Source organism: Stegodyphus dumicola, chromosome 1 (genome assembly GCF_044657685.1).
Source record: "Stegodyphus dumicola isolate Sdum_Otavi_A_Nest chromosome 1, ASM4465768v1".
NCBI lineage: Eukaryota > Metazoa > Arthropoda > Arachnida > Araneae > Eresidae > Stegodyphus > Stegodyphus dumicola.
The window spans coordinates 82,966,323-82,993,457 of NC_140768.1; the positions used below are offsets into that span (position 1 = coordinate 82,966,323).

Below are 27,135 nucleotides of genomic sequence, written 5' to 3' on the forward strand. Positions count from 1 at the left end.
GACAAAAAAAAATGTCATTAGCGTTCCTCATTTTCAATTCATCAAATTTTAAGTCATCAGAAATCACAATATATGGAGTACATTTAAATCATTAAAATATTTCATCTGGTTGAAAATGTTAATCTTCTTTATCTGTTATATTATACACATTAATTTGTAAAAATGTAGGTCTACTTACGTTGAGAGTGAAACCATTTCTTCTTTATGGTATTTAAAAACTGCTTAGGAAGTTAAATGCTTCATAGCTTTCTAAAATTAACTGCATAAAACTAATAAGACGTACTGAAGGACAGGAATAGTTAATACCCAAATATTTTCGCAAGGGATTCTCAACAAATGGGTATAAGAGGGCATTTCATATCTTCAGGGGATGAATACGCTGACACTTTTATTTACCTGTTAAAAATTTTAATTTATGAATATAAAAAAACTACTTTTATGCAAATTTTGATATTTATCAATATTTTTTATATTTTTCCTTGTTTAATTTATAAAACACGTTAAAAATAATCTAAATTTCAATAAATGAATATGTATATTTCGAGCTTGGTAAAGGGGGTGGAGGAATGATCGTAACTAGGCAAAAGGGGTAAGGTTAAGAATCACTGAAATATACCCTTTTTCCCTTTTGTGTTAGAAGAAAATAACTGAAGCTTGACTTGTGCTGCCATCTACTGCGGAATGGGTTAAATATAATCAAGAGTTTACATACACGTACAAAATATTCACCTGTCTCGTAAAGTTATCCATGATTTCTAAGCAATTTTTGAAAGTTTTGCCTTCGGTTGTTCTGTAATAAATGAAATCGGGCCACATCCATGGTCTTAGGAGTCTGTCAGTTGCAGCTTTGCATAGTCTAAAGAAGAAAAGTATTTGAATTCAGGTGACAGGTTAACAAATTTCCTATGAAATATAATATGATACAAACGAAATTTCTTAAAATATTTGTCTCATTATATATCATATTTATGCTTTTTAAATAGAACAAATAGTACAAATTGTTGTTAATCACAATTCTCGTTAATCACAATTGCTGTTAATCACAATTTATTATTAATCACAATTTACTTGTGCAGAGCTTGTACATAGGGAGATGTACTGTTTCCTTGTGCGTTAATCTTCTTACCCATAGCAGTTTCTGAAATAATGAAAAATGAAATAAGTTTTTGTTTGCTTAAACTATTAAAGCATGTAATTTAAATTAAATGTCAAAAGATTTATATACTATTAGGATATTAGGAACGAGTTGGATTATGTATGCTACCAATAAAAACAACTTGATAATGAAATATACGTGGAACACTTTGAAAACTTTAGAAAATAATAAGTATAAATTTAGAAATACTCAAAATTATTTTTACTTATATAGAAAAATAATTAGACTTCTTATAATAATTTAAACAGAAAACATAGTTTAGAAGACTATGTTTATGTTCTAAATTCACTCAAAGATATTAAATGTTAAAATCATATTACTAAATGCTTTAAAAACTAAATTTAAATTTAAAATGTCTACATTTTTTCAAATATGTAAAACCTTTTTCTTTTTTCTTTTTCTTTCTTTTCTTTCTTTTTTTTTTTTTTTTTTTTTTTTTTTTTTTTTTTTTTTAACATTTAACTGTGATAACTGCAGTTTTTTGAAAACATTTTGTGAATGCTGAACCTATATGAAAGTATATTTGAAAGTTAAAATTTTAAAATCTCAGGAATAAAAATTATTGAGTTTAAAAAGCTCTCGAAATATTTTACTGCATCAGCAATAAACTGATCATAACTAATGATTTTACAACCATTACAAGCTCTGATCGGCGCTGTAGTTTTTGTTTGTGGCTGTTATATCGTTCGTTGAGTTCGAGTTCGGATGGACGTTCTTAAATATAGTATATTCTGAATAGGTCAAACAAGTGAGATAAGTCACAAACAAAAAATAAACATATCGTTGAATCATTTTAGTGGAATTTAGTTGAATTTTAGTTGAATCAATTAGTTAAGAAACAGTTTTCGTTTAAAATATCAGTGTTTGGTTTGAAGTTTAATATAAAAAATCATGGAAGAAAATGTTTTGATTTATAAAAAAAATGTAGGAATATTTATGAATATTATTGCAACATAGAAAGCATAGCATTTGATAGAGATTTGTTGATAAGTGAAAGTAACTAATTACAATCACACTTTATTTGGTAAATTAAAAGTTATACCTCGAAGACTAAAGTTTTTTGTAATAAAATTATTCTTCAGGTATAGGCTTTGCCATAATCAAATAAACCGAAAACTGATTCATAAAAAGCAATTAAATTAGGAATTTATTTAATATCTCGATCACATTAACGATAAACTTTAAATCAAGCAAAACACAATTTTTCTTGGCACTATATAAAAACTAAGTAACTGTTGATTAATTAAAAATAAATACCTTATTAAGTGGTGCTGTGTATTATTCTATACCAAGATGCATACCATAAAGTCTAAAATCTTTTTTCATTACAATAATTTTGCAAATGTTTATAAAAACTATTAATTAGGCACAGGATTATAAATCATAAATATGATTATAAATCACAGGTTAGTGTATTGTAAACAACACCAATCATATATATTATTAAAAATTAAAAACAAGCTAAAAAATAAGAAATAAATTAAAAAAATTCTAAAGAAAATTAGATACATATGTGCAGTGCTTTTAAATCAGTTCAGTATGGTAAGCATTGGTTTAAATTGAGAAATTATTTAAAGTGGCACGTCCGAAGGGCAACGCCTCAAAAACCTCCACATGCAATAGGCAGCATGAATGGTAAATTAAAGATAATATGTTGCATAAAAAACGGCACATTTACAAATCAAGCGGACAATAAATGTCCTAGTAACGTAAAAAACACCTAGTAACATTAATTACTTTTGTTATATCTTCAAGCAGTGCGATATCGTTATTTGCAGATCTGCAAATTATACAGAAAAAATTAGTTTAGAACCACTTAAGTTCACATTAAAATTAATATTAAACATTATTGTCGTTTCACATGATGCACAACTTTAATTGAAATCAAAAAGCTAAATTAAATCACGTTTTCTTTTTACATAATATCATTCATTAAGTTTCTTGAGCTTTATTTTGTACACACGAATTTTCACTATTGGTTATAATTCATTTGGATAGATGGCGCCACGACTCTGAACAGATACAAACCCACTTTCATTGCGTAATTTATAAGTTTGAAGTGACAGGTAATTGTGGCAGCCTGTCATTAGCGGAAACATTAAAGAAAAAATAATCTTATTTCTAAATGGACTCTCGTGGTTTGTTTTCATCATATACTTGTGATATTTATGAAAATTATTTCCCATTTCCCCCTGATATATAGATTTTGTGTTAGTACCCCCGCTACAGGGCTTTTCATTACATTAAGTCTATTATCTCGTCTGACACTTCCTGTCCATTCCATTACTTATTTTTTTGAGAGAATTGCTTTCAGGAGTTTCCAGTTTCATATATGGAAATCCTTTTGAATATAGCAGCAGAATTCGTACGCAACACTGCAACACATTTGCACTTTATCGGATTTTGTAAGCCAAATTAAAAATTATTTCGAGTGACACATTTTCTGAAAATTGTTTAAGCATTACCAGTTCTGCCATATTTATTTAAACATTTAATTAATATTATAATACACTACATTGCACTTTACAAATGATAATGTTGCAGTTAAGCTACACAAAACAAATCAAATCAAATATAACAAAGTATATCTTTCTTTCTTTTCTTTTTTTAATAATATAGAAACACATTCCAAGAAACTATTAAAATGCTGTGATTAATAATTTTCACTGTAACGTTATTAGTGCTGTATTTAGTGCAAATATGCAATTTATTCTAAAAATCTGGACACATTTGAAAAAGTTATGTAATAGCAACAAACTGACGCAGAAAATGCTGTTTGCACTTACTACGTTTGGTGTGGGAGGGGCTGAGAGAGGGGTGAAATGAAGAATGCTTTTTTGGGAGGTAGTCATTAGGTAAACTCTAGTTCAAATTTTTATCATGGCGCTGTTAGTATCATATTTTACGAACACAGTGACATCAAGCTTTGATTCATTTGCATTTATGAGAATACTACGAATAATTCAGCAGCCCATCACAAGTTCTCGATTATAAATCTTGTTTCAATGGATTTTAATTTGCATATGTTTGCAGTCGACTGTATAACACCAACTGTCAGAAAACATTTGATATATTTCATAATAAAAAAGGGGGAATTCTCTCCTGGGCATGGGAGTAGCTAGAGGGAGAAAAGGAGGCATCTGCCCCTGGGCTCAGCAGCCAGGGGAAGCCAAACTGATGTTACTAAATTTTAGAATTAAATATTTTCCATTCTTAGCAAACAGCAAGAGGCGCGAAATCTTCAGCTGTCCCTGGGTGCTGAGAACTTTATCTAGGACTCTCCTCCTGGGGGAAAATTTCATAGTTTCAGAGGGGTCGTACTATCGGTCGTACTATCCAGTACCGATCCTAGACTGCCGGCCGCCCACGTGCAAATAAAAACTATCCGCCCTTTTTTACGGAAATATAATATGTTTTATAATCATTTCATCGCCCTTAAATGTGGTCGCCCACGTACTGTGCACCATCTTGGCCTTCTCTAAAATCGGCCCTGGCCTTTTCTTTAGATATTCAAGTATCTAATTTTAGTTTATAACTATATAGGGTTCCTCACTTTGTAAATGCTACGTTACAGTTAAACGTGAAGAATCTTAAGAACTAGTAAGCGAATAATCGCTTGAGTTCGTGCAACAAGAAACAACAAGATGGAAGGGTAAATAACCCTTTATTATTCAGATAAGTTTTAACATAACTCCGTCTTGGAGTGTACAATAAAAGCCGACACTTGGGCTTGAACTTAAGAGGCTAAGAAGTAAACTAAAACTAATCTAAACTAAAGAGATGTAGCCTAAGCTGTCAAGATTCTAACCGAGTTGGCTCTTAAAGCTAATTTACTACGAAGCTATCAAGCGTAATAACAGCTTTGCGAGAGAGTAGCCAGAAAAAGCAGACGCGCGCTAATCAGAAACTCTGATTCTCTCTAACTCAGAAAGTAGAACTTCGCGTTTAAATACAGCTCTTCCTCATTATGTATTCACACGTGATTCTAAAAATGCGTCCTGGCCGGAAAGAGTAAGTTAAGAATTTGACAGGAAAGAAGTTCAACTCAAAATTTAACTGTTAATAAAATTAACATAATCCTTACAACTATATTAAGCAAGTTTCGGTATTTCTCAAAGTTTTTTTAATACATAAAAGCACGCTAAAATCACAACTAATGAAGTTAAAACATACTTTTCTAAACAAAGTATATTTTAATTTTTCCATTCATTTGGTTTGAGAAAAATCGAGTTACGAATTCCATAGAGAAATCTTTTATAAGCTCTTCAGAGAACAGGAATCTCTTTTAGTACACTGGTTATCATGTTATCATAAATTAAGAAAAAATCCCACAAATAGCGATAATTCTCTCAAAAATAAGCCAAACCGTGTAAAATTTTAATATGTTGCCAAGTAAGTGTAGCTGAGTAAAACTGCAATATGCAAATTAGTGGCACTGCACTCGGAATACGTCATCTGCGAGGAGAATAAAAGTCCATGTTTGAGAGCAAGCCCACATATTTCACTGTGATAGTGACGTCAGAAATCTGAGATAGCCAATTAGTAACAATGACCTCCAGGCATCATTTGCCTGCAGAACTACGATGGAGAGCCATTGGGAGACTAGAGGTAGGATAAAGTCAAACAGAAGTGGCCAGATGGCTAAATAGACTATGGAGGCGATTTCAAACCACAGATTCGGACTCTAGGAGCTTCAACCAAGGACGGCCATCTGCTACGACGAGCGATGATGAATGATTTTGACATTATATGCACGCAGGACTAGAACCACTACTCCGACTCTTCTTAGATACTCCCTTGCTGCAGCCACCGGAAGGTTGGTGTCAACGTTAACTGTGTGTATAAGGCTTAGTAGGCACGAGAACATGTCCACTGGACGCTTGATCAGTGGAGGGCTGTTCTCTATACGGATGAGTCCAGGTTTAGTCTAGAAAGTAGAAAGCGATAGTATGCGTTATTTGATATGGAGAGAACCTGGAACCCGTTATCACCCGTCAAACATCCGTTAAAAAGATGCATACGGAAGAGGCAGTGTCTGTGTTTGGGGTGGCATCTCTTTGGGTGGACGCACAGACCTCCATGTCTTTCCAACGAAAACGCTCCGGTTTATAGAAATGACATCCTTGATGCTTATGTGCGCCCATGTGCCGGGACAATAGGTGATGCTTTCCTGTTACAGGACGACAACGCAAGACCACACAGGGCTCGCATCGTAAATGATTATCTTCAACAGGAAACAATTATGCGCATGGAGTGGCCAGCTCGATCCCCGGACTTGAATCCTATCGAGCACGTTTGGCATGATTTAGAGAGACGTCTGGGTGCTCTCAGTCTGCCCTCTCAGACTCTTGCCGCGCTTGCAACAGCTTTGAAAGAGCAATGGCTCTCGCTTCCTATGGAACTGATAGATCGCATAATTGAAAGCATCACGCATCACAGTATGTGCTGTATTGCTTCTAGAGGCGAACATATTCCCTATTGAAGGTACGTTTCCTATAGATTTGTTCATTTTATACATGTGCTAATTTCTATACTACCATAATTGTCTGGTAATTTCTTTTTATGTTATTTGATACCTTACTATGTGTTGTATATTGCGGGTAAGTTTCATAAAATTCTACATGTAACTTTTTCAGTAATCGTGATTTTTGTGATTTTCTTTAATCTTTGTGATTTTCTTTTGTGATCTTCTTTTCTTCAGTATACATGGTAAAAGAGAGAAAAGCAACCTCGAATGAAAGCATGTCAGTGAAAACAGCAAACCGATACAGTTTTGAATATTTGCTATGGTGCTGATGCTGTTTAGGCAGTGTCGCATTAAGAATAAAAAACGCCCTAAGCACTTTAATGCCCCTACATACATTTACAGTATAAAGCCCAGTCCTTTTTCCCATTCTTTCGCTCTTGGATTTGGTTTAGCTGCACCATTTATTCAATGGCAAAACCTGCAATTAGAAATTTTTGTGGTGAAACATTCCTTGGACCCTAAGTAGCTTTATGTTGTGCATCCTACTTTTGATTCCCGAAGCTCGTGTTTGTTTGTTTCGCTTAATAGTGAATCCATCTCTCCTGGTTGGTCACAGATGATCGGTCATAAACTCTCTGAGAACAAATACATGAAGAAAGGCAAAGGTAAAATTTAGCAGAAAAACCAATCAAAACTTCACGTTATTTGGAATTTAGCTGAACGTGATTCAACATGGTAATATACTATTTTGAAATGAGTTCTAAAATTCTGAAGCCACATTTAGTTGAATCAACACGCATGAAACCATAAGTAATATTTCTTTGATAACCTATAGGTTATATAACCAGACCTATATATAGTCAAGACAATAGCGACAGTTTATAAAACCTATATAATAATAGTTTATATAACCTATAATCATAGTAAAAATTAAAAGTTGCTTATTTTTTTCTGCGACATTATTTGTGATTACATTTAGCATCCTTCAAAATTCCCACTTGAAAATATTTTAATTAAACAATATGATGGAAATATTATGCTCAGAGACAGGTAAAAGCTCTAATCTTCAATCTTGATGTTTTTAGTAATTTATTTATGTTGAGCAAAACCTTTTAATACTGAGCAAGTTTCAGTTTCCGTTATCTATCAGTTAAGTTCGGTATTTAAAGTCATCTTCGTGAAAGAGATTTCATTCTTACTATATATTTGTTCACGAATACAATGTGGTCATTAAAATGGTTTTTATGTTAATTAACCAATTATCTTATTATTTTGTCTGCTTCCATCAAGATGCAAAATAGTTAATGTATTAAGGCGCACAGTTCTTGATTCGAGGGTGCGAAATTTTGATAACCATGTCTCCCAATGAGTAAATTACTTAAATCGGCTTTAACTCTGCTAGCCATACTTGCTTCGTGAAGTATTAAGGACTGAGCCAATGCTTGGCAGGCGAGCTTTACTTTGTGTTTCATATTGGAACTTGACTTCAGCATCCGTTTTAATTTCCCGCAAGCTGCGGAAATTTTACTTTCTATTATGCATAGCGTAACCGTCATGCTGGAAAGTAAATACAAATCTTTATTTTAAACCTTCATCTCACTTAATTTTTCTGTGCTTTAGAAGTTACTGTGATAAATCGTCTGATTGTCAGACGATAAATCTTTCGACTGTTTTTACGTTAACTTAACATTTAAAATGCTGTTGAAGAGAACAGCTTTGCACATTATAAATGAAGCATCAGTTATTACTAAAAAATATGTTTGTACATTTGAGCAATGATATCAGGATATCTGATTAAAATTAAATTATTTAGTTAAATAAGGAAATGAGTGGTTATCAGTCTTACAAGTTTAAGTTTTAGTTTAGTTAAGTGGGGTTTAGGTTAAGAGAAGTTCGATTAATCGCACAGAAGTCGAACTACAAAGCAAAAAGAATCAAGGTAGAGCTGAAACCAGGTTTATCTGAGGTCTCTAACTAGAAGAATGATACCTTACTTGCGAAGTAATCACTATGAAGAAAAATGACTGCGACCCTTTTGACGTAAAGTGGATATACTGTGTGTTTATTTTAATTTCTATCCCTTTTTGTCGACAGATTTAGTTTTAAGCTGCCAAACTCCTTCAATTTGTACCTTTGTTTTATGGAATTTTACTGATTAGCTGGAACAAATTTAGATCAAACTTGAAAAAAAAAAAAAAAAAAAAAAAAAAAAAAAAGGCTTCATTTCATTCAAAGGTTAAATGCTCCTTTTTATAATAATTACTCAGTTAGTTAACAAGCATCTGTTTACAGGAGGCGTTCTGTAACAGATTTTGGTGTCTCAGAGTTTGGTTTTCATGTTTATCACGTATCAAATATGCAGGATCATCTTGAAAAATCAAAACGAAAGGATAAAACATTGAAGCTGGTAATATAAAATAAGATTAGGTTACTTCCTTGCCTTGAATCCCAACCCTGTTTTGCTGTCGTTGTTTTCCAGCTGAATGAAGTAGTTTGCATTTTAAGATGTACAATTTTCTAATGGTATGAAATAGAGCAGGTCTGGATAGTAACCTTTCTTGATTGTGTATTTAAAGAGTGAAACTTTTACGTTAAACTTCTATGTTATGAACTGTCCTATTGAAAATACACGATGCTTGCTCAATATGTGAGGAAAATATAAATTTTACACATATATTGTTAACTTTTTTTCGCAAAGTTTGCCGACATCCAGTTCATCCTCCGGTGTTACTGATACCTTGTCATCGACCTTTCTCAGCACTTTCTCAGAGATCAGATCTCTCTCAGAGATCTTTCTCTACTTTAAGAAAATGAAACTTAGACTTACCACATATGATATCTAATGTGCACAATGAAGTCAGAGGAGCAATATCAATCCAAGTTTCCTTCGCTATCCGTGCGGCGATCTTAGAAGCAAAAATTTGAGCCTGCTCATTAAAGATCGGTATAAACTCATCTAAAATACGGAAATGGAAGGCTGGTGTCAGGAGTTTCCTTCGGTATCTCCATTTGTTTCCCTTGCTGATGAACGAAAGAAAATTGAAATAAAAGAACTCGCTCTGTACAGACAAATTACAACAATTTTATATCAGTATAAAAAATTTCAAATTAAAGGAAGGCGATATACATTATATTATTCCTTACTTCTGAAACATGAATGTGCTACATGCATACAGACAAGAAGCAGTGCTATAATTTAGGATTCTAACTGCATGGAATTACTATAGGAATAAAATATTACAGCAGTTATAAAATGTATCCTGAAACTTAAATCATTAATGAAGAAGAAGCATGTTCAAACATGAAACATACATTGTGCCATAAAGAATAACCCTATGGCATGATGTTTAGATAACCTAGCCTAAATAACTGTTGATTATAATAGTTAAATATAAAAATCGTAATTAATACATGCATTTCTCGAAGAGATTTGAGATTATGCGTTTTACTGAATATTTGCACTCAGTGGTATTGCAGTTTTTTTCCACTTTACTAAAATCTTTCCTCATCAGTTAATATTTAAAATATCCTATACATTTCTTTTTTTGGGGGGTGGAGAAATTTTTCTTCTTTAACCAGAAACGTCAGTAGTGACTTCAAAGCGCTTACTTGGTTTATGTAAAAAATAAAATATGACAAATTACTTAATCTTTCCTTTTTTTATATTTTGTTGTCTGTAAGATTTACAACTGAACATATTTTACAAATTCTCTCAGTCGAATTGTCAATTTTATTTTGAATATAAATCAATATTACTTTCAAGCAAATTAGATAGTCGATGATTTGCATATATATATATATATATATATATATATATATAAGTAGATAGTAGTAAATTAAAAAATTTGTGAGACCCCATTTGGCGATGAAACCCCACTTCTGGTTACCATGATAGTTTAACTTTGTTTTAGCTTCCTGATTTTTTTTTTTAAAGTGAAAACAGATAGACGTGTACTTGGAGAAAGTTAAGGCAGTGCGCAATGCCTAGTTTGTGCAATTCTTTGGTTTTCTTAAAGTGAAAATAGATCGACGTGTACATGGACACCGAGTTTGTGCAATTTTTTAACTTCTTATTTTTTGTGTAGCGGCCATCTTGAAATTGTGCCTTCCTGGCGCCGAACTTGGCGTCAAAAAAGAATCGCCAAAAAAACAAGGGGCGCCCAATAGTAAACTTTAACCGAAATATTTACTGTATAAAATATAGAACAACTAAATACTTTGCTGGAAAAAATAGAGCAAGATATTTTGCTTGTGAACAGCATTTAAAGATCAGCAGCTTGATTTCAGAATTTTCTCGCAATAATCCATTTGCAAGATAGTCAACTTCTTATAGTTTTCACAGATCTTTGCGTGAATATTTATTACGTTGCTCAAAACTTATGCTTGCAGCAGGAGTCAGGTTCAAATTATTATTTGAACGAAATTTAACAAGTAATTTTATCAAAATTAAATTTTATCCACGTAAATTTCGTCAATCGTAATCAAGACTTTTATATGGTGATATCCGTAAAGATATTCTCGCATTACTTAATGAAATGAAGTAACTTCTTTAAAGAACCTGATTATCATTGTACTTTTTCTACTGTGTTAATTTTTGTGCGTTTTAAAACATATAGTGGCTGACAGACGAAAAAGCGGACCGTATTTGGGAAACACCTGTCACTAGGGGCGTTGACAGTTTTAGTAGTTTCTGTTTCGAAACCAGAAGCGTCTTAGATAGCTAGAAGGGCTAAAATCAAAACAATTACTAAATTAGAAGGAAATCCTTGAGCACAGTAAGATTCAAAACAGTTCAACAGGGTGTCTTAATAATAATATAAAAATTTTGGAAAATTAAATCGAAAGAATGTTGAAATAGCTCGAAAGTGATGTATTACGTTGTAACGGCATAAAATGTACGTAATTAGTTTGAAAGTAACTTATAAATATTTTTAATAATTATAAATATTTAATTTGCAAATTATTGTATTATCATTTTTTGGCAAAAGTTTTTTCCTTCGGAATGCAATCTGTTAAAAATAAAAGAAGATGAGTTTTCTTACTACTGAGTTGGTGAATAAAATTATATTTCGTGTTGATATGGTTATGTTTTTATTTTTTTTTTGTAGTTCAGTCAAACATCTCTGGAATAGTAAAATTTTGTCTGCATCTTTTTACGTTGTAATAGTTGAGGATTCATAACAGGCGCACTTATAACGTTATATGATTTCTGGATCTATACTTTTTTAACTTAGATTCATCAGAACAGTTTTTTCTATTGATATTTTCTCCACCAGGAACTTTATTTCGAAAATTTTCTATTAATATGGCAATGTGAGATTTCTTCACATTGTACCTATGGGTTAAATCTCTCAAATATGATTTTAAATATTTGTTGCTTTCCTGGTCGGCGCTGTAGTATTTGTTCTTTTTAATATGACAGTGTGATATTTTTCACATTGCATCTATTGGTTAAATCTCTCAATTACGATTTTAAATATTTTCTGCTTTTCTGACTGGGGCAGTATATTTATCAGTATACTGCCCAGCTCAGTATTTGTTCTTATCTCTAAAATGGTGAAAAGTTGGAGGTTTTTATCAAATTTCGAGCAGATTTTTGAGAAAGTTAACTCTGCACCTTGGGGCCCGGGTTAGAATCTTCGAGAAGGCATGAATGTTTATAAGTGTATTGTGTTTATGTGGGAAAGGGAACTCAAAGTGGGTGGCGAAAGAGTGATGCTGTAAACTGCTTTTGACGCATTTCAGCACTTGTGGTGGTGTTGTAAGATCTGTCTCTGTTATTCCACACAAACTAACTTCGATCCTACAATGAACCTGGCGAATTCTCGCACAGGCGTGACTTAAATACCAGCAGAGAAGAAGGGTGAAAAATAACCATTTAAATAATTCAAATATGATTTTAAATATTTGTTGCTTTCCTGATCGACGCTGTAGTATTTGTTCTTTTTAATATGACAGTGTAGTTTCTGTTTCGAAAGTAATTAACAGAAAGGCACGGACTTCGTGCGTGGAAACTAAAACGTAGAATATAATAAAAATCAACCTAAAATAAATAGTGCAAGAGCGCACTTAAGTTTACGCCTAATTAGATGGACTCACAGGTATCTAACCAGCGTGATACTAATCTGATGAGCCCAAGAGGCTTACTAGCGTGACAGCGAAGTAACAACGAATCGAGCCCTTGGCTAGCGAAACACGCTGTAAATAAACTGAGATATTCACACGTTTAAATAGCACTTCACTTAACTTTAAATGTACAACCTGGCGAGAGACAGTGAGAGGAAGTTGAGAAGTTTAGAACAGGTACCAAACTTAAAATAAATATGGGTTGGATCCTAGCACAGCCCACACCCTTGGCGCGCCCACTTGTATGGTGCGTATCGATGCGTACATGGACAAAGTCAAAGCAGTGTGCAATGCCAAGGTTGTGCAATTCTGGGAAGTTTTTCTAAGTGAAAATAGGTCGATGTGTGCATGGATACCGAGTTTGTGCTATTTTTTGCCTTGTTATTTTCAAGTTGGCGATTTTGAGAAACGCGCGAATCAGTGGGTGATTCTGCACTTTTCTAGTTTGTCGCCAAGGGTGTGGGCTCTCCTAGGATTTTACCTAAATTTGTTAGACAAAATAGAGAAAACCTTACAGTGTAAACTGCAATAAATACATTCCAGATTTTGGTTTAGTTTGAAAATCGCAATCTTAAATTTTGGCGGCATTTAATGCAGAAATGTTGTTGAATAATACAGCATTTCTCAATTATACGTTGTTCCAAGTATAAGTAGTGGTGCATACATTGTGAATAATAGGTTTCTTGACGCCTTTTATGGTGAAACAAGCCTATCGATTAACTGAGAATCAAGCCTATCGATTAACTGAGAATCAAGCCTATGACTATTGGTAGGCAGGGAAGGAATATTTTGCAAATAAGTTTTACCGTTGCATAAGATTTAAAATTTAAATTTTCATTTATTTCTAAGAGCACTTTCTTGAGCTGCTTGAGTGCGTTAGCAAAAAGAATTTTTTGATCAGCAAAAGTCCCCCCCCCCCAATTAAACGAGCGATTTATTTGCTTAAAAAATTGAATAAAAGCTCGAATCTAAAAATTAAGCTCGTTGTTAGAATCTCTTATCATTCCTAACAATAAACTCCTTCGAGTCACGGATCTATTTTGCACTACGTCCCTGAGAATGACCGCTGAGCTGCCAGTATTTATTTATCATTCTCTACATTGTCTCTAATCTATGGCCCTCACAGTTCTCACAAAAGACGTCCTTCACCTTCCACAGGAGTTGAAAGCGAGCAGTTTAAAAAATAAGTTATCTGAACGAAATGTCGTCTTGCGACTGGTTCACTAACGAAAGAATTGAAGATACCTTTTTTTTAACCAATTAATCCCCGTTTATAACAACTTAATTATTAACAAGGGTGTATTGTAGTTTTACACTACAGTAAAAAATAAACATAAGCTATAATTTGTAATTTTTGTACACATTTATATTTCTGATCTGCATAATTGATATTTATCTCTTTTTTATGGTCGACATTTAAAATTAATATATTCTTGCGAGATTAATCTCGAGAATCAAGTAACTATTACTTAATGATTTAATACATATATCTGAAATCTATTCTTATTTTATTACCCTTAAATTGATAGCTAATCATGTTAATTAAGGACATACATCTAAATTTATGAATTTCAAATATATCGGTTTTATATACGTCCAGAATTTATTTCGTTCAAAGGAAGAGGTATTTAAGATAATATTTACCTTGTTAACAATCCTTCTTTCAGCATAGGAGTTACAAATTCATATTCAAAACCTTTGTTCAAGATTTCATTGCTGTTGAGCACAGGCTAATAAAGAACAGGGAAATTATTTATGTTTGAGACACTATAAAAATTAGTAGCATTGTGAATGACTAAAGGTAAAAAATATTTTAAAATTAAAATCTAAAAGCTTATCGTGTTCTTCGCACTTAAACCATAAAATTCAATTCAACAGCTATATCACAAAATATTTAAAAGAGCATATCTTTAGAATTTCCGATGCCCAGTCTCGCGCGTTGGAGATAATTTTTTTTTCCCCGTACAATGTTGCTGTTGCTCACTTTGAAATCGTTGAATTTCTTAATCAAAAACTCATAAATGCTTTACAAAATATGAAATAGATAATAAAACAAATTCCAAATCTGGTCTTCCAGATGCCCATATTTGGGTGGAGACGTACTTTATTCAAAGTTTGATGGCGGCTCTTGTTACCGTTGTTTTATCACAATGCGAGAAATATGCATATATTTATGCAGATTTTTCATTATTTAGTTTCTTTAAATATAATACAGGGATCTAATATTTGGTGGCAACAATTTAAAAAGTGATTCGCCGTTTATAGTGAATCCTCACAAAATGCCAAAATAAAATTAATAGCCCTTCTGGCCTAACGCCCCTTGGGCTAAAAATCATTGAAAATACATGTCATAGATTTATGAATGAAGGATACACTCAAATAACATGAAAAAAAGGAAACTATTTCAAGGAAGACCATGCATTGGTTCTAATAAGTAAAAAAACTTGCTAAATATATTTAAAAAGCAAATATTTTGGAACATAAAACTGAAATCATTTATGTTCAGTAGTGTTAAAGCGTAGTTTACCTTTACTGTTCATAATATCACAGTTTGTTTCTAAGATCAAAGATTTCCATAGTTAAATATATCTTTAAGGGAGAGCTATGGAATTAGTTGCTATTCAGATTTACAGAGCTCGTATAAGGACCAGACGACACGATTAGAATTCTGAGATATCAACTAGGTAAGGTTGCTATTCAAAAGAAAAAGAAAAAGTTCCATAGTAACTGATCTACGGATTCTTTTTCGAAACTTTATTGCAAAGGCTATTTATACATTTTTTGAAAGATTTCAGAATCGTTTAATTAATGTTTTTTTAATGTTCGATCTGATAGCATTTTTTGCTGGGCTATAAGTCTGCGTTGTTATTTTCATGGTATAAAAGCTTTTTGTAAAATTTATTTATTATTTATTATTTATTAAAATTTATAAGAGGTTATTGACTTCAACCCGCGCCCACTACTTTCCATAATCCATCAATCGTGGTGTGCTTACGCTTAGAAAGAGTGTTTTTCAAAGGGATGAAAAGTGCAATAGTCTGTAAGTGAAACGTCTGGAGACTTCGCAAGAATACGTTGAAAACGTGTATATTCATTACCTGTACGTCTTCATTTTTTTCTGCGAATGCAGTAGTACTTTTCCAAGTATCACTTGTTGCTTTAGTCTTGTTAAAAGGTTTCACTCTTTGAAAATCCTTGAGATAGAGAAATGAAGTTTCTTTTGTAAATATCGTAAATAAAACTTTATCTTGATAGGAATTTTAACATTTTTCCCTACGCTTCTTATTTTAAACTTATTATAACAGAATCCCCATGACAATCATAAATCTCTTCCTGAAACCTTCTTTGAATGACGGAACTAGGTTTGTAAAACTTTTTCTCTTCGTTTTCTATGATAAATAAACTTTTTTGTCAATCAGCTAAACTCATCCTTTCCTTAAGATAAACCCATGCTTCATCAAGGGTCATAATATATTTCCATTTATCTCCTTCTAAATAGTTTTCATACAGGATTCTAAAAACTGCGTTCAGCAACATTCCTCCGTAAAAGCTGATGATCATTGAGTTTTTGAAGTTGTAAATCTTGGTTTATTATTTTACTTGTTGTTGACACAAATAAAAGATAAAAATATATAGACTTTGTAATTGATTTCTGCGTCGGCGGATTTCCTCTTGTTACCAAAGATTTAATTTTAGAAACATAAGAAACAGTACGTACCTTTTCCGAGTATTCGTTTGGAGTCTTCTTTCTGTGCGTAAAATTTTGCTTATTTTGCACTTATAAATTTTAATATTATGCATCTCAAAACATTTCTGAATCATACGGAAAGCGCAAAAACATATCCTTCCACAGTTTGTTTACACTCGACATTTTGCAGGAAGTATAAATTTAAAAGTAGAAGGCGATATTTATCATTTTAAATAATAAACTGTTGCCAGAAATTGTTATTTCAAAACATTTCTTTTAATTGGCTATCGAAATCGTTCAAAAAGTGTGTAAACACCATCTGTAGCTTGCAATAATTTATTAGCTTGTATAGTTTTTCTCGACAGCGGTATATAGTGCGTTTGAAATACCATACTTAAAACATTAAACGCTAAAAAATATTCCGTAAATAGTGCTGCAAATCAGGCTTATACAACGTAATAAAGCATTATTCTTAACCATTTCAGATTTTTCCAAGGGTCGAAAATTTCTAAAAATTCAAGTAGTACTTTTTGGTAAAAATGATATCCACATGTCAGAATTTCTAACGTTTACAGTTGAATATAAATGCCTGAGGGATGTATTCGTGGAGGACCTTCTAAGGAAAACTGGCTCATATACACGTTACACATGAAGGAAACCACGAAAACACCCATGAAGCCAGCCCATTTGCAGGATTCACAAATAATTTAAGGTAAGTATTTAAAAAAAATATTTGCTTTAAAAAAAGTTCTTGTTAGACCTCAGTCGGAGATTTTTGGCTGGTAAAGAGATTGTATATATGTGATTTACATGTATAAATTTATATATCTTTAGAAAAAACTTGCATACGTTAGATAATATGCATGACTAATATCATACAACCATTATTTATTCGCATAAAATTGCATTTCAAAGGTATCAAGAATGCCTCTTTTTCAAAATACCGCGCATTAGTACTGGATAACTAACTATGAACTATAATTAAAGCTTCTATTAAAAGCGTTTTCAGTTGAAACAATAATAAATATGAATGAGAAAAACTACCTCTTTCGCATTACATACAGTGGCTCACAAAAGAGTTCGTACGCTTAAGAGTTTCAGTAAAATATTACTTTATTCAATAACACAAATTAATACTTTAAATTGAAAATTTTGTAATAATATCTATAAATTTCTATTAGTAAAACTACAATAATTATTTTATGAACATATTAAAACTTGTTTTTGGAAAATAAATGATAAAAAAGTAACAGAAAAGTTACTTCACAAAAGTCTTCGTACACTTTAAAGAAATTTAGATATCTTAGTAAATATTGTAGTATATCCATCAGTTAGCATTTTGCAGTATATCCTGCAGTATTTATGACAGCTTTCAAACGTTTGGGCATATAGCTAACCAGATTTTTTTTGTAATATCAGCATTAATGTCCCTCCATTCTTCCATCATTACTGTTTTTAGTTCGGGTTTTGTTTTAATTTTGCGTCTTCTTACTTTAACTTCTAATTCTCTAGAAATATGCTCTGTTGGGTTTAAGTCTGGTGATTGAGGTGGTGTTTTCAGAACTTGTGGACAATTATAGGTGAAGTTAAGGGCTGTGTGCTTAGGAGCGTTAACCTGATAAAAAATAAAGTTATTTTCAGTACCCAAAGTTTGGGTGGATAATTTTAAATTATCTTTTAAAATATTTAAATAAAAAGCATAGTTCATTGTGCTATTAATAAATACTAAATTATTTAATCCTGATGCTGATATGCACCCTCACATTAGAACACCTCCATCGCCATGCTTTACTGTTCCAACCAAGGTCTTTAAGATTAAGCTCCTCAGTTTTTTTTCGTCCATATGCCCGTCGGAACCCCAAATGTTAAATTTGCTTTCATCTGCAAATAAGACACGATACCAATATGTCTTAGGCTTATTTGACATTCATTTTGAGAAGAGAGGTCTAAGCTTGCTATTTTTTGCACTTCCAGAAAAATTTCTTCGAGCAGAGCGTCCATATAATCCAGCGGATCTCAGCACTCGTCGAACAATTTTAAGTGAAAGTGAAGTAGAAAATTTTCAGTAAATTCTGTAGAAATTTTCAGAACACTCAAACGTGGATTTTTCTCAGATTTTCTAACTATAGATCTCTTATCACGTTGAGTCACGTCCAATCATCTTTGCCGGACAACCTCTTCTTACTTTATTTTGGATCCCATTTTCTTCTTTAGAGCATTTTATCACATACTGCACCCATAGAATGGGATAAATTTACTAATTTACCGATATCCCGAATCGATTTGCCACCCTTATGATAAAAAATGATGAATTATCGAATGCTGTTCATTGCTTCCTTACGACTATGACACATTTTGAAACATTAACTAAAATATATCGAAATAAGTAAGCAAAAAATAAAACCAAAATTTTTTTAAACGTTACCAAAATTCAAAAATAAAAAGAAAGGTGGCAGACGATAATTTTATTTATGCAATTTTACGAAAATGCTTCGGTGTAAGATCACTTTTATAGCATGTTTTATCTATCCCTCCTTAGATTTTCAATTTTAGAAAAAGAAAATAACTCAGTATTAAAAATTAAAAAGTTTGGTTTTATTCAAAATCACATAGAGATTATATGAAAAAATATTGGGCTTTCAATTCATTCGAATTCAATTCCGGGTTACAGTGCTTTTTCTGCAAATTCTTAAAGTACGCAAACACTTTTGTGAGGCAGTGTATATACCTTCTATTGATTGTATCACTAAACAACAAATAAATATCTCAGGTAAATAAATATCAGAAATCTCAGGAACACGGCATTAACTTTATCCCGTTAGATTTTAGGCATTTCTTCAAGGCATTATTGTGTGGTAGTTAGCGGCTGAAAAATGCTACACTTGCTATTATAAAACGAAAATGTTGTATTTCTGCTGCTGAACAATAATGAGATACTACCTTAATAACAGTTAAAAATTCCCTGTACGTTTAGTCTGAAGGAAAACAGCGCAATAATTATCAAACCTTTAGACCTTGTGCCGAGTAAAACATGACAATTGGTTTAAAACAGCCTTCAGTAGTTTAAGATAACGTTCATTTAAGATAGCGATTGCCATTATGTTATTTGTTATATTGTTATCAATCTCAACTAATTAAATTCCGAATAAATTTCACATCTGTCATACGGTGAATTTCTGTATTGCATTCCCTTCTGCATGCCGCCGAGCTATAAATAGTGAGCACATCTAACTAGCAGGTGAGTAAGGTCTATAGTATAACAATAGCAGTGTCGCGCAGTTTATTTCTTCCTTTGTTTATTACGGTCAAATTGTATAACTGAAATAAATGAATTCGCAGACGAAATTTAAGAAATGTTTCAATCAAATTTGGTGTGGTTTGATTTGGTTTATTTAATTATGGAAAAGCACGCAAGGGCTATCTGCTTAAGGGAAGGGATGCCTTAATGGAGGACTTTCTAAAGAAACACTAAGAAAACGCCCATGCAGCTAGCCCATTCACCTGGAATCGAACAAGATACGTTTAATTAGCTGGCTCGATATGCTGACCGTTACAAGGAGAAATGGAAGATCTGATTTCTTTCGTTACGCTTTGTGAATATTTAAATGCACAATTTAATAGTCAAAATGCTCTTAACATTCATCAAGATCAAATAAATGCTACTTTCTTAATCTTATAGTGGACTTGGAGGTAGAACGAGTTAGTAATCTACATAAATTAAACAAAAATTACCAGTGTCTTCGAATATAACACTTATCATCTTCACGCGCCAGCGTGTGGCCATTCAGTAAAGAGACAGATACTTAACTTCCAAATTTTAAATTTCTGCTATTGAGTTGCAAACCAAGTAACTGAAAAATAGTAAATGCAGTTCTTAAAAATATTCCTTCTATTTTTTAATCTGATCGATTTAAATAAGAATGCTTTTTAATCATTAGACGTCTAATTATGAATATTAAACATGTTTTAGGAAATGACACTAATTGAACTCATTAAAATCATTATATACTTTTTTTATGTTTGTGTGATAACACTTTTAGACAGCTCGAGCGACTAGTCTTCAAAGAAATAATATGAAGAATTTAAAAATATATATCTTGAGACTCGAACGGAAATTCTGAAGGTATGCTGTTTTTATATATTTTGTGTTGATTTCTTTTGAAGTCTACATGGCATAAGTGGGAAGAAAATGGTACTTAACTGTAAATGTAAAAAGACCCCCCCCCCCAAGGAAAAAAAACTGTGTTAGTAGGAGATGGCCTAAGAGCAGATTGGTAACTTGCAATGCTCAGCGAGGGCATAAAAAAACGTAACGAAGCTTCTGGTCCGAAGTTAAAATCTGAATCCTTTCAGATATTTTTCTCTTTTTTTATAAATATATAAAATTATTTCAGATACGATTTACTGGATAAGAAAATGGCTACAGCGAAGTACGAGACTGTGAACTCCGAACCTGTTTACATCTTCAATATAGCAGTTTATATCTCTCATCTTTAATAGTTTTTTAACTTAAAGAAGTGATTTCGTTTTCTTGAAAAAGAATCAACTCTTGTTTTTTCGTTCTGGCTCTGTGCACGTTCTAGTACACGGTTTCGTTTAATTTTGTTCCTTTTTAATGTTTTACTAGCTATTCCTTTTGCACAAAAATTACTGCGCATACAGGAAAGAGCTTAACTTTTCGATTTTACAGGAAGAAACAACTGTGGTAGATTTAGATTGAAAGGATGAATAAAATTATTTTCCTGATTTCAGTGAAATAAAACTCAGCAATTAATTGAGATGAATACGAATAAAAGACTTTTGAATGAATCAGAAAATCTCAGTATTGAAAGATTCTTCTCATTTTTTAGGAATCTAACATAAACCTAATTGATGCGGGGCCCAACAGCAGCCGAGCGCTACAGTTGCTGAGCGTTGGTAGTTCAATCCGAGGCTCAAATCCAGGAGTGCTGGCTGCAGAGACGTTTCCGTGGTTTTTCTTATGTGTAACGTGGATACCAGCCAGTTTTCCTTAGAAAGTCCTCCACGAAGGATCCCTCCCCTTAAGCATAAAACCCTCAGCTGCTCTGTCATAATCAAACTAACCAAACCAACCTCCTAAATGTTAAATAATTCAGAAATATTTTAGTACGTTCGTTTAACCATAAACATAAAATTTCCGTTCCAGTATTTTGAAGTATGCTTAGTAAGGAACATTTGATAGCTAAAATTCAAATCCTTACGTGAAGCGAAATGTTTTACTAAATTTATGCCCTAAAGCAAGTTTTATCTTCTAGGCTTCAGCCCTCGATCAATTATCTAACATTTGAAGAAAAATAATGAAAAAGCACATAGCAGTTATCTTACCTCAACTGTTTCTGCTTTGTAGAGAATAAGAACTTGCTTCAATCCACCCCAGAACAGCCACATACCCTCCTTTCGAAACACATGGGAATAGGCACAGATCACTTGGAAGAACACTAGAAACATCTCATAAAATAGGTTATTGAATTATTTAATAATGCAACACACAACAAAAAAGCTGCATTAAAAATGAAATAAAATTTTATAGACAAAATGTTGCGTCACTAACTGAACATCAAAGAATTTGAATAAAGGTCCGAATCGTCTAAAGGTGTTTAAATATTATAATTTAGATTTATTAATCTAAATAATTATCACGAATTTTACCAGAGGACTTCTTCATTTCGCAGCAAATAAGTACATATATCTAAAGTTTTCAGTAAAAAACAAAAAAGGAATCAACTATGCATATTTTAGTTGTTGGTATTCTAACGACTAGCTGGTATAAGATTAAGAAAATGGGGACATTATTTCGCATATTTTAAATAAGATGTAATTTAGGAAATAAAGAAAGTATTTATTAAAGAGTATGTATTTTATATGCAATACAGGCAGTTTTTGGAATCTTCTTTTTATATACATGAAGATGTTCTGGGTAGTACTTTTCACCAAAGCACTAATATGCTTGATCTTGAAGGATACTTGGAAAGTATGTTTAACAAACAATAATTAAATTTTATGTAAATGAAAATATATGATAATTTAAAACTATCAAACCGAAAAATTGACACCTGAGCCTCTACTGTCAAAAACATAAGTCGGAATAAGAAAACATGAATGAATGAATTGAGAATCCACATAAAGAACTTGGTACACCCCAGTTGTAACGAAATTTTCTATTAAGTTGTTTAAATATTGTTAAACATACCTCGGTCATGTCAAGTATCCTTCAAGATCAAGCATATCAGTGCTTTGGTGAAAAATACTACCCAGAGCATCTTCATGTAGATAAAAAGAAGATTCCAAAAACTGCCTGTATTGCATATAAATTACATACTCTTTAATAAATACTTTCTTGATTTCCTAAATTAAATCTTATTTAAAATATTTAAAATATGCGAAATTAGTACGAATCAGATCATGTCAGTTAGACGAATGCTAATGTAGTCAGTAGGTGTTAGTACAAAATCTGCTTATTTGGAGTCGCGCATCATCGAAGACACTTCTTTTGCAGAAAACATCATGTCATTGACATTGGACTGATATTTTATTGCTAGAACTTTAGTCTTACGCAAGATAAAAGTGTTCCGAGGGTAGTGAAATATCTGGAAAAGGCCATCTGCCGCTTCCGAGAGTAAAGTCTTCAGAATTTGCAACATGTCTGACTTTGCAGCAGTTGCTAACATGAAAGCAACTGCTGCAAAGTCAATGTAGGATTATTGCTTATTAAATTTGAAAGAAAGTATAATGTATGCAAGATGGCCAATTCTTTTCAACCGGTTTATTTTGTTTTCCCAGGTTGAAGCGTTTAACTCGAAATCCTTGGTAAAACTCGAATGAATGATTCCGAATTCTCTTCAGTGACAAGCTGAAGTTCCGTTTAAATACTGATATTAAACGTCTTTTCATTTAAACAATAACAGAAAGTAAGAAATTGCTCATGGGATATACGAGTAAGTCTAAGTTTTATCGCAGTGGTCAAGAAGGTACTACAGTACATCATTCCACTAATCTGAACATTTACACTAAAACATTGTAATTTTTTAAAAGTATGTAAAGGATGTCCTGCATGCTCAAATAATATTTTTAAGGATCTGTAGCCCCTGGTTTTCCCTTACAGGATAATAATTTATCGATTCTCGCACGGGATGCACAACTTAAAGCAGATGACACTTATTCGGCAGGAATGACTAGCATACTTGACACGAATCAGTTCCTTTGAAAATGCTTAGGATGTCTAAGATAGAGTTAACCGGATCAGCTTCCAATTGTAGTCTTCAACAACTCAGATCTGTCTTTACAGAAGAATAAGTTAAGATCCAACAGTGTTAGGTTAACAATCTGTGAAGATATTGGGGGCAGGGGAGAGAATGCTATGTGTATATGTCCTCTATGAAGTTTTATTTCTCAATAATTTTCATGTAAATAGAATTAATATGTTTGCATTAAAATGTGTGTAAATTACGGAATTTTTTTCCTTCATCAAAAATAATATTAAATTTTCTATTTTATCTTTATAAAATTTTCTCTTCCATACGAAATCTTAGGCAAAAGTGAATGGAAATGCTTTAGTGGGCAAAACTAAAACTAATTTCTTTAAAGACACGTATTCTTTATCAGGTGAAGATAATTATAATACTGAAATCTGTAATTACATATTTAGTATAGGTGTGTAGTAAGCTATACGACAATGAGAAGAATAGCTAGTTAAAAAAAGGAAAAACGTAATGAGGAACATCCTAGAAAATATACATTTCAATTAAGTTTGGAATACAATAACATTCCTTCATTTTTACGAATACCGAAATATTCGCAAGAGTTAATGGGAAAGATTGTATTGTTGCTTTTAACAGAAACAATTGTTATTCGCCTTTATGAAAACCTGCAACAAAATGTTAAGGATATAAAGATATACTCAGAAAATGGGGCTATCGTTTAAGAACACGAGAGTATAAATTCGTAAAACTGCATAATGTATTTTCTGAGAAATAACCATTATGCCTGTGAAACCGGATTTTGCTACCATTTTAATCTGAACAATTGGATCTTTTCTCAATAAATAATAGCAATATTAGCGGATATTAAAGGAAAGAGAAACGTACTACCTTATTTTATTATTCGAAGATGATCGAAGTTTTCAGTGTAGGAATTTTAAACAGTAAACCTACTAGTCTAAACAGACGGTGACAGAAATACGCTTACAATTTTAAAAGTATAAGAAATGCCTACTGTAATAAAACTTTCAACTCTCGTGCTCTTTTTCTCGCTTACAGCAATCTTTGATGCAACTAGTGCATTAAAATTCATAAAAATATAAAACTAGCAAATTGATGCAGTTTATGGACTACGCAGTTAAAAAAATTGGAGCTAAAATGCTGATGTTATCACCAATAGACTGAGGAAAGCACGCAAAGGTGAAGTTATTATCATCATTTTTCTCTGTCAAGGAAAGTCTTTGAAAAATAAGGAATGCTGTCTACGTAAATGGCTCTTTGGTTAAGCAACTTAAAATGAAAATTATAGCAATCTGGTATCGTCATTTGTTAAGAAGCAGTCACAGATATCAACAATAAAATAAATGTTTTGCATAGGAAATGTAGGGATACAGTTGTTGAAAAGTGCACCAGACAGTATCAAAATGAATTCAAAACAGCGAAACTGAGCCAACATTCAACTATAATTTGTAAATATTTTCAGTTGAGGGTGACGCTATGTCGTAAAAGAGGATAGTAAGGATATTCCTTTATTTGAAATATTTATTTCGTCGGTTTGTGAATAATATACTTCTATATATATTTTAAATTTTTAAATTAGACTGCACAATCGTAAAAATATGACTCAAAGTGATCTCATTTATTTCTACAATAAATTAATAAGCAAAATTGAGATTTCTTCCGAGATAGTGCTACTGTGTTATTTGCGTGTTCTATGACTTTATTTGGTTTTGAAATATTTAATTCTAAACGAAACTCAAACTGAATGAAACAGATGCTTTACTCTGGGAAAGTTCAAAACTGAATAGCGGTTTATAAGTAAAAGCTTAACTCGGAATCTTAAAAGGCTATAAATGCGCCACTTAAACGAAATGGAGTCCCACCAGGGGCCAAAAGTAAAGTAGCTGAACACTAGTAATTCGAACCGGGATTAAAAGCCGGCGAACGACATTCGAGCCAGTTTATTTATAAAACGTCCTCCACAAATGCATCTCTTTCCTCAGGCACGTAGCTCTCGAGTTATTTCGCCTTACATACATAACTAACAAAGGTGATATAGTTAAATTGTTTCTTAATTAAATTTTCTTTTATAGTAATTTATTTCTATATTATATTTGCATTTTCTTCTCAGATTTTACGGATCTTTAACCTGGATTTAAAAAAAAAAAAGATAATATATCAGTTATAATTAAAATTACAGTTATAATTAAAATTACAGATACTGATAATATATAACTGATATAATACAATATCAGTTATAATTAAAATTACAGATTTCTCCAGAAATGGAAAGTAAGAGATTTTATGACGGGAATTAATGTATTTATTTGTTTCTATTCTCCTGTTATAATAATTTTATTCGATTAATTCAGTATTAAATTATAATTACTTAATTTTTCTGTCAGAAAAATAAATCACCTCAAAGTTTTGAGACGTCCAGTCGACAACAGTCGTTTTGTATTATCAAACAATAGTATTAATAATAACAATAATGTACATATAAGTATCATATAAAGTGGTATCTTTCATCCCTTTACATTTTTATTTAAGGTAACCTCCAAATAATTGTAAAGAAAAAAGTAAGCATTATTCGAAAACGAAGTAACTTTGTTTTTACAAAGATTCTCAATGAGGTTTAAGTTAAGAAAATTTTCGGCATGTATCGCATTTACATTCTGCGCAATTTGAAATTTAACCGTTAATGATTTATGACAGCCTCGATATTATTGATTATTAAAAAGAGTTTCTGCCGTTTCCTACTGGAGGATTACTAAAAAAGGTATTTGTTGTTTCCTATTACTTTCATTTTCCCTTTATTCCTTGCCCATAGAATGCAAAAAGTAATTCAGCATGCCTGGAAAGATCATTATTTTAATTAATACCTTAAACTGAGAAAGAAAGCCTACGGGAAATGTCAGCTAATTATTTCCCTAATTTAAGTAAAATGTTCCAATACATTCGTTTTCATCCACACAGAACAAGCCACACCACTTCTACATGGTTAGAGGTGGAATGAAGGTAAATGTGACTGCATGTCATATAGCTGAAATTTTTTTTCAAGTTTATACATTATTACTGCTTTATTCTTATGTCTAAAAACTAGCTACTGCCTCTAGATAAAGGAAATTCACGTTGTTAAACATACATTTTTTTCTTTCACAAGCAAACTTAAATACCTATTAATTATTTAATTTTAATAAGCTTTATGCACGTTAAATATCAGTTATGTTTCATGATTTGTGTTTCGTGCTTTGTTTTCCTTTCGTTTATTTTGTATATTATTATATCGTTTCACACACACAATTTTAAACGTTTAAAACTAATGTAACGATGTATTAATGCATGCAGGAGCTGCAAAATACTTTTCAAATTAATGTTTGATAAAAATCTGCTTCGACTGTCATCGATGTCAGTCGAAGAAGATGCATTTGCATATAAAAATGAATTGTCTTATAATGCAGTTTTCGTATCTAGTTTAAAC

The 27,135-nt window shown here is 32.0% G+C and overlaps 1 protein-coding gene and 1 long non-coding RNA gene across 5 annotated transcripts in view; one reads left to right on the forward strand and one right to left on the reverse strand.

Moving 5' to 3' along the window:
* LOC118184288 (cytochrome P450 4c3-like) overlaps positions 1 to 27,135 on the reverse strand; it is a 68,447-nt gene that overhangs the window by 39,840 nt on the left and 1,472 nt on the right. The window contains exons 2-6 of the mRNA XM_035353939.2: positions 21,784 to 21,896; positions 14,394 to 14,479; positions 9,451 to 9,644; positions 1,069 to 1,138; positions 730 to 856 (exon numbers count right to left, since the gene is read on the reverse strand). Coding sequence (XP_035209830.2) covers positions 730 to 856; positions 1,069 to 1,138; positions 9,451 to 9,644; positions 14,394 to 14,479; positions 21,784 to 21,896 — 590 coding nt within the window. The remainder of the gene's footprint in view (positions 1 to 729; positions 857 to 1,068; positions 1,139 to 9,450; positions 9,645 to 14,393; positions 14,480 to 21,783; positions 21,897 to 27,135) is intronic.
* Positions 1 to 27,135, forward strand: part of LOC118184290 (uncharacterized) — a 207,732-nt gene that overhangs the window by 29,058 nt on the left and 151,539 nt on the right. Inside the window, exon 2 of one of the 4 annotated variants that reach the window (XR_015041228.1) lies at positions 17,013 to 17,149. The exons of 2 other annotated variants lie outside the window; for them this stretch is intronic. This is a non-coding gene — a long non-coding RNA (uncharacterized LOC118184290). Of the gene's footprint in view, positions 1 to 17,012; positions 17,150 to 19,579; positions 19,676 to 27,135 lie in introns of those variants that run through there. One more of the 4 variants, XR_004757395.2, reaches the window with a different exon arrangement.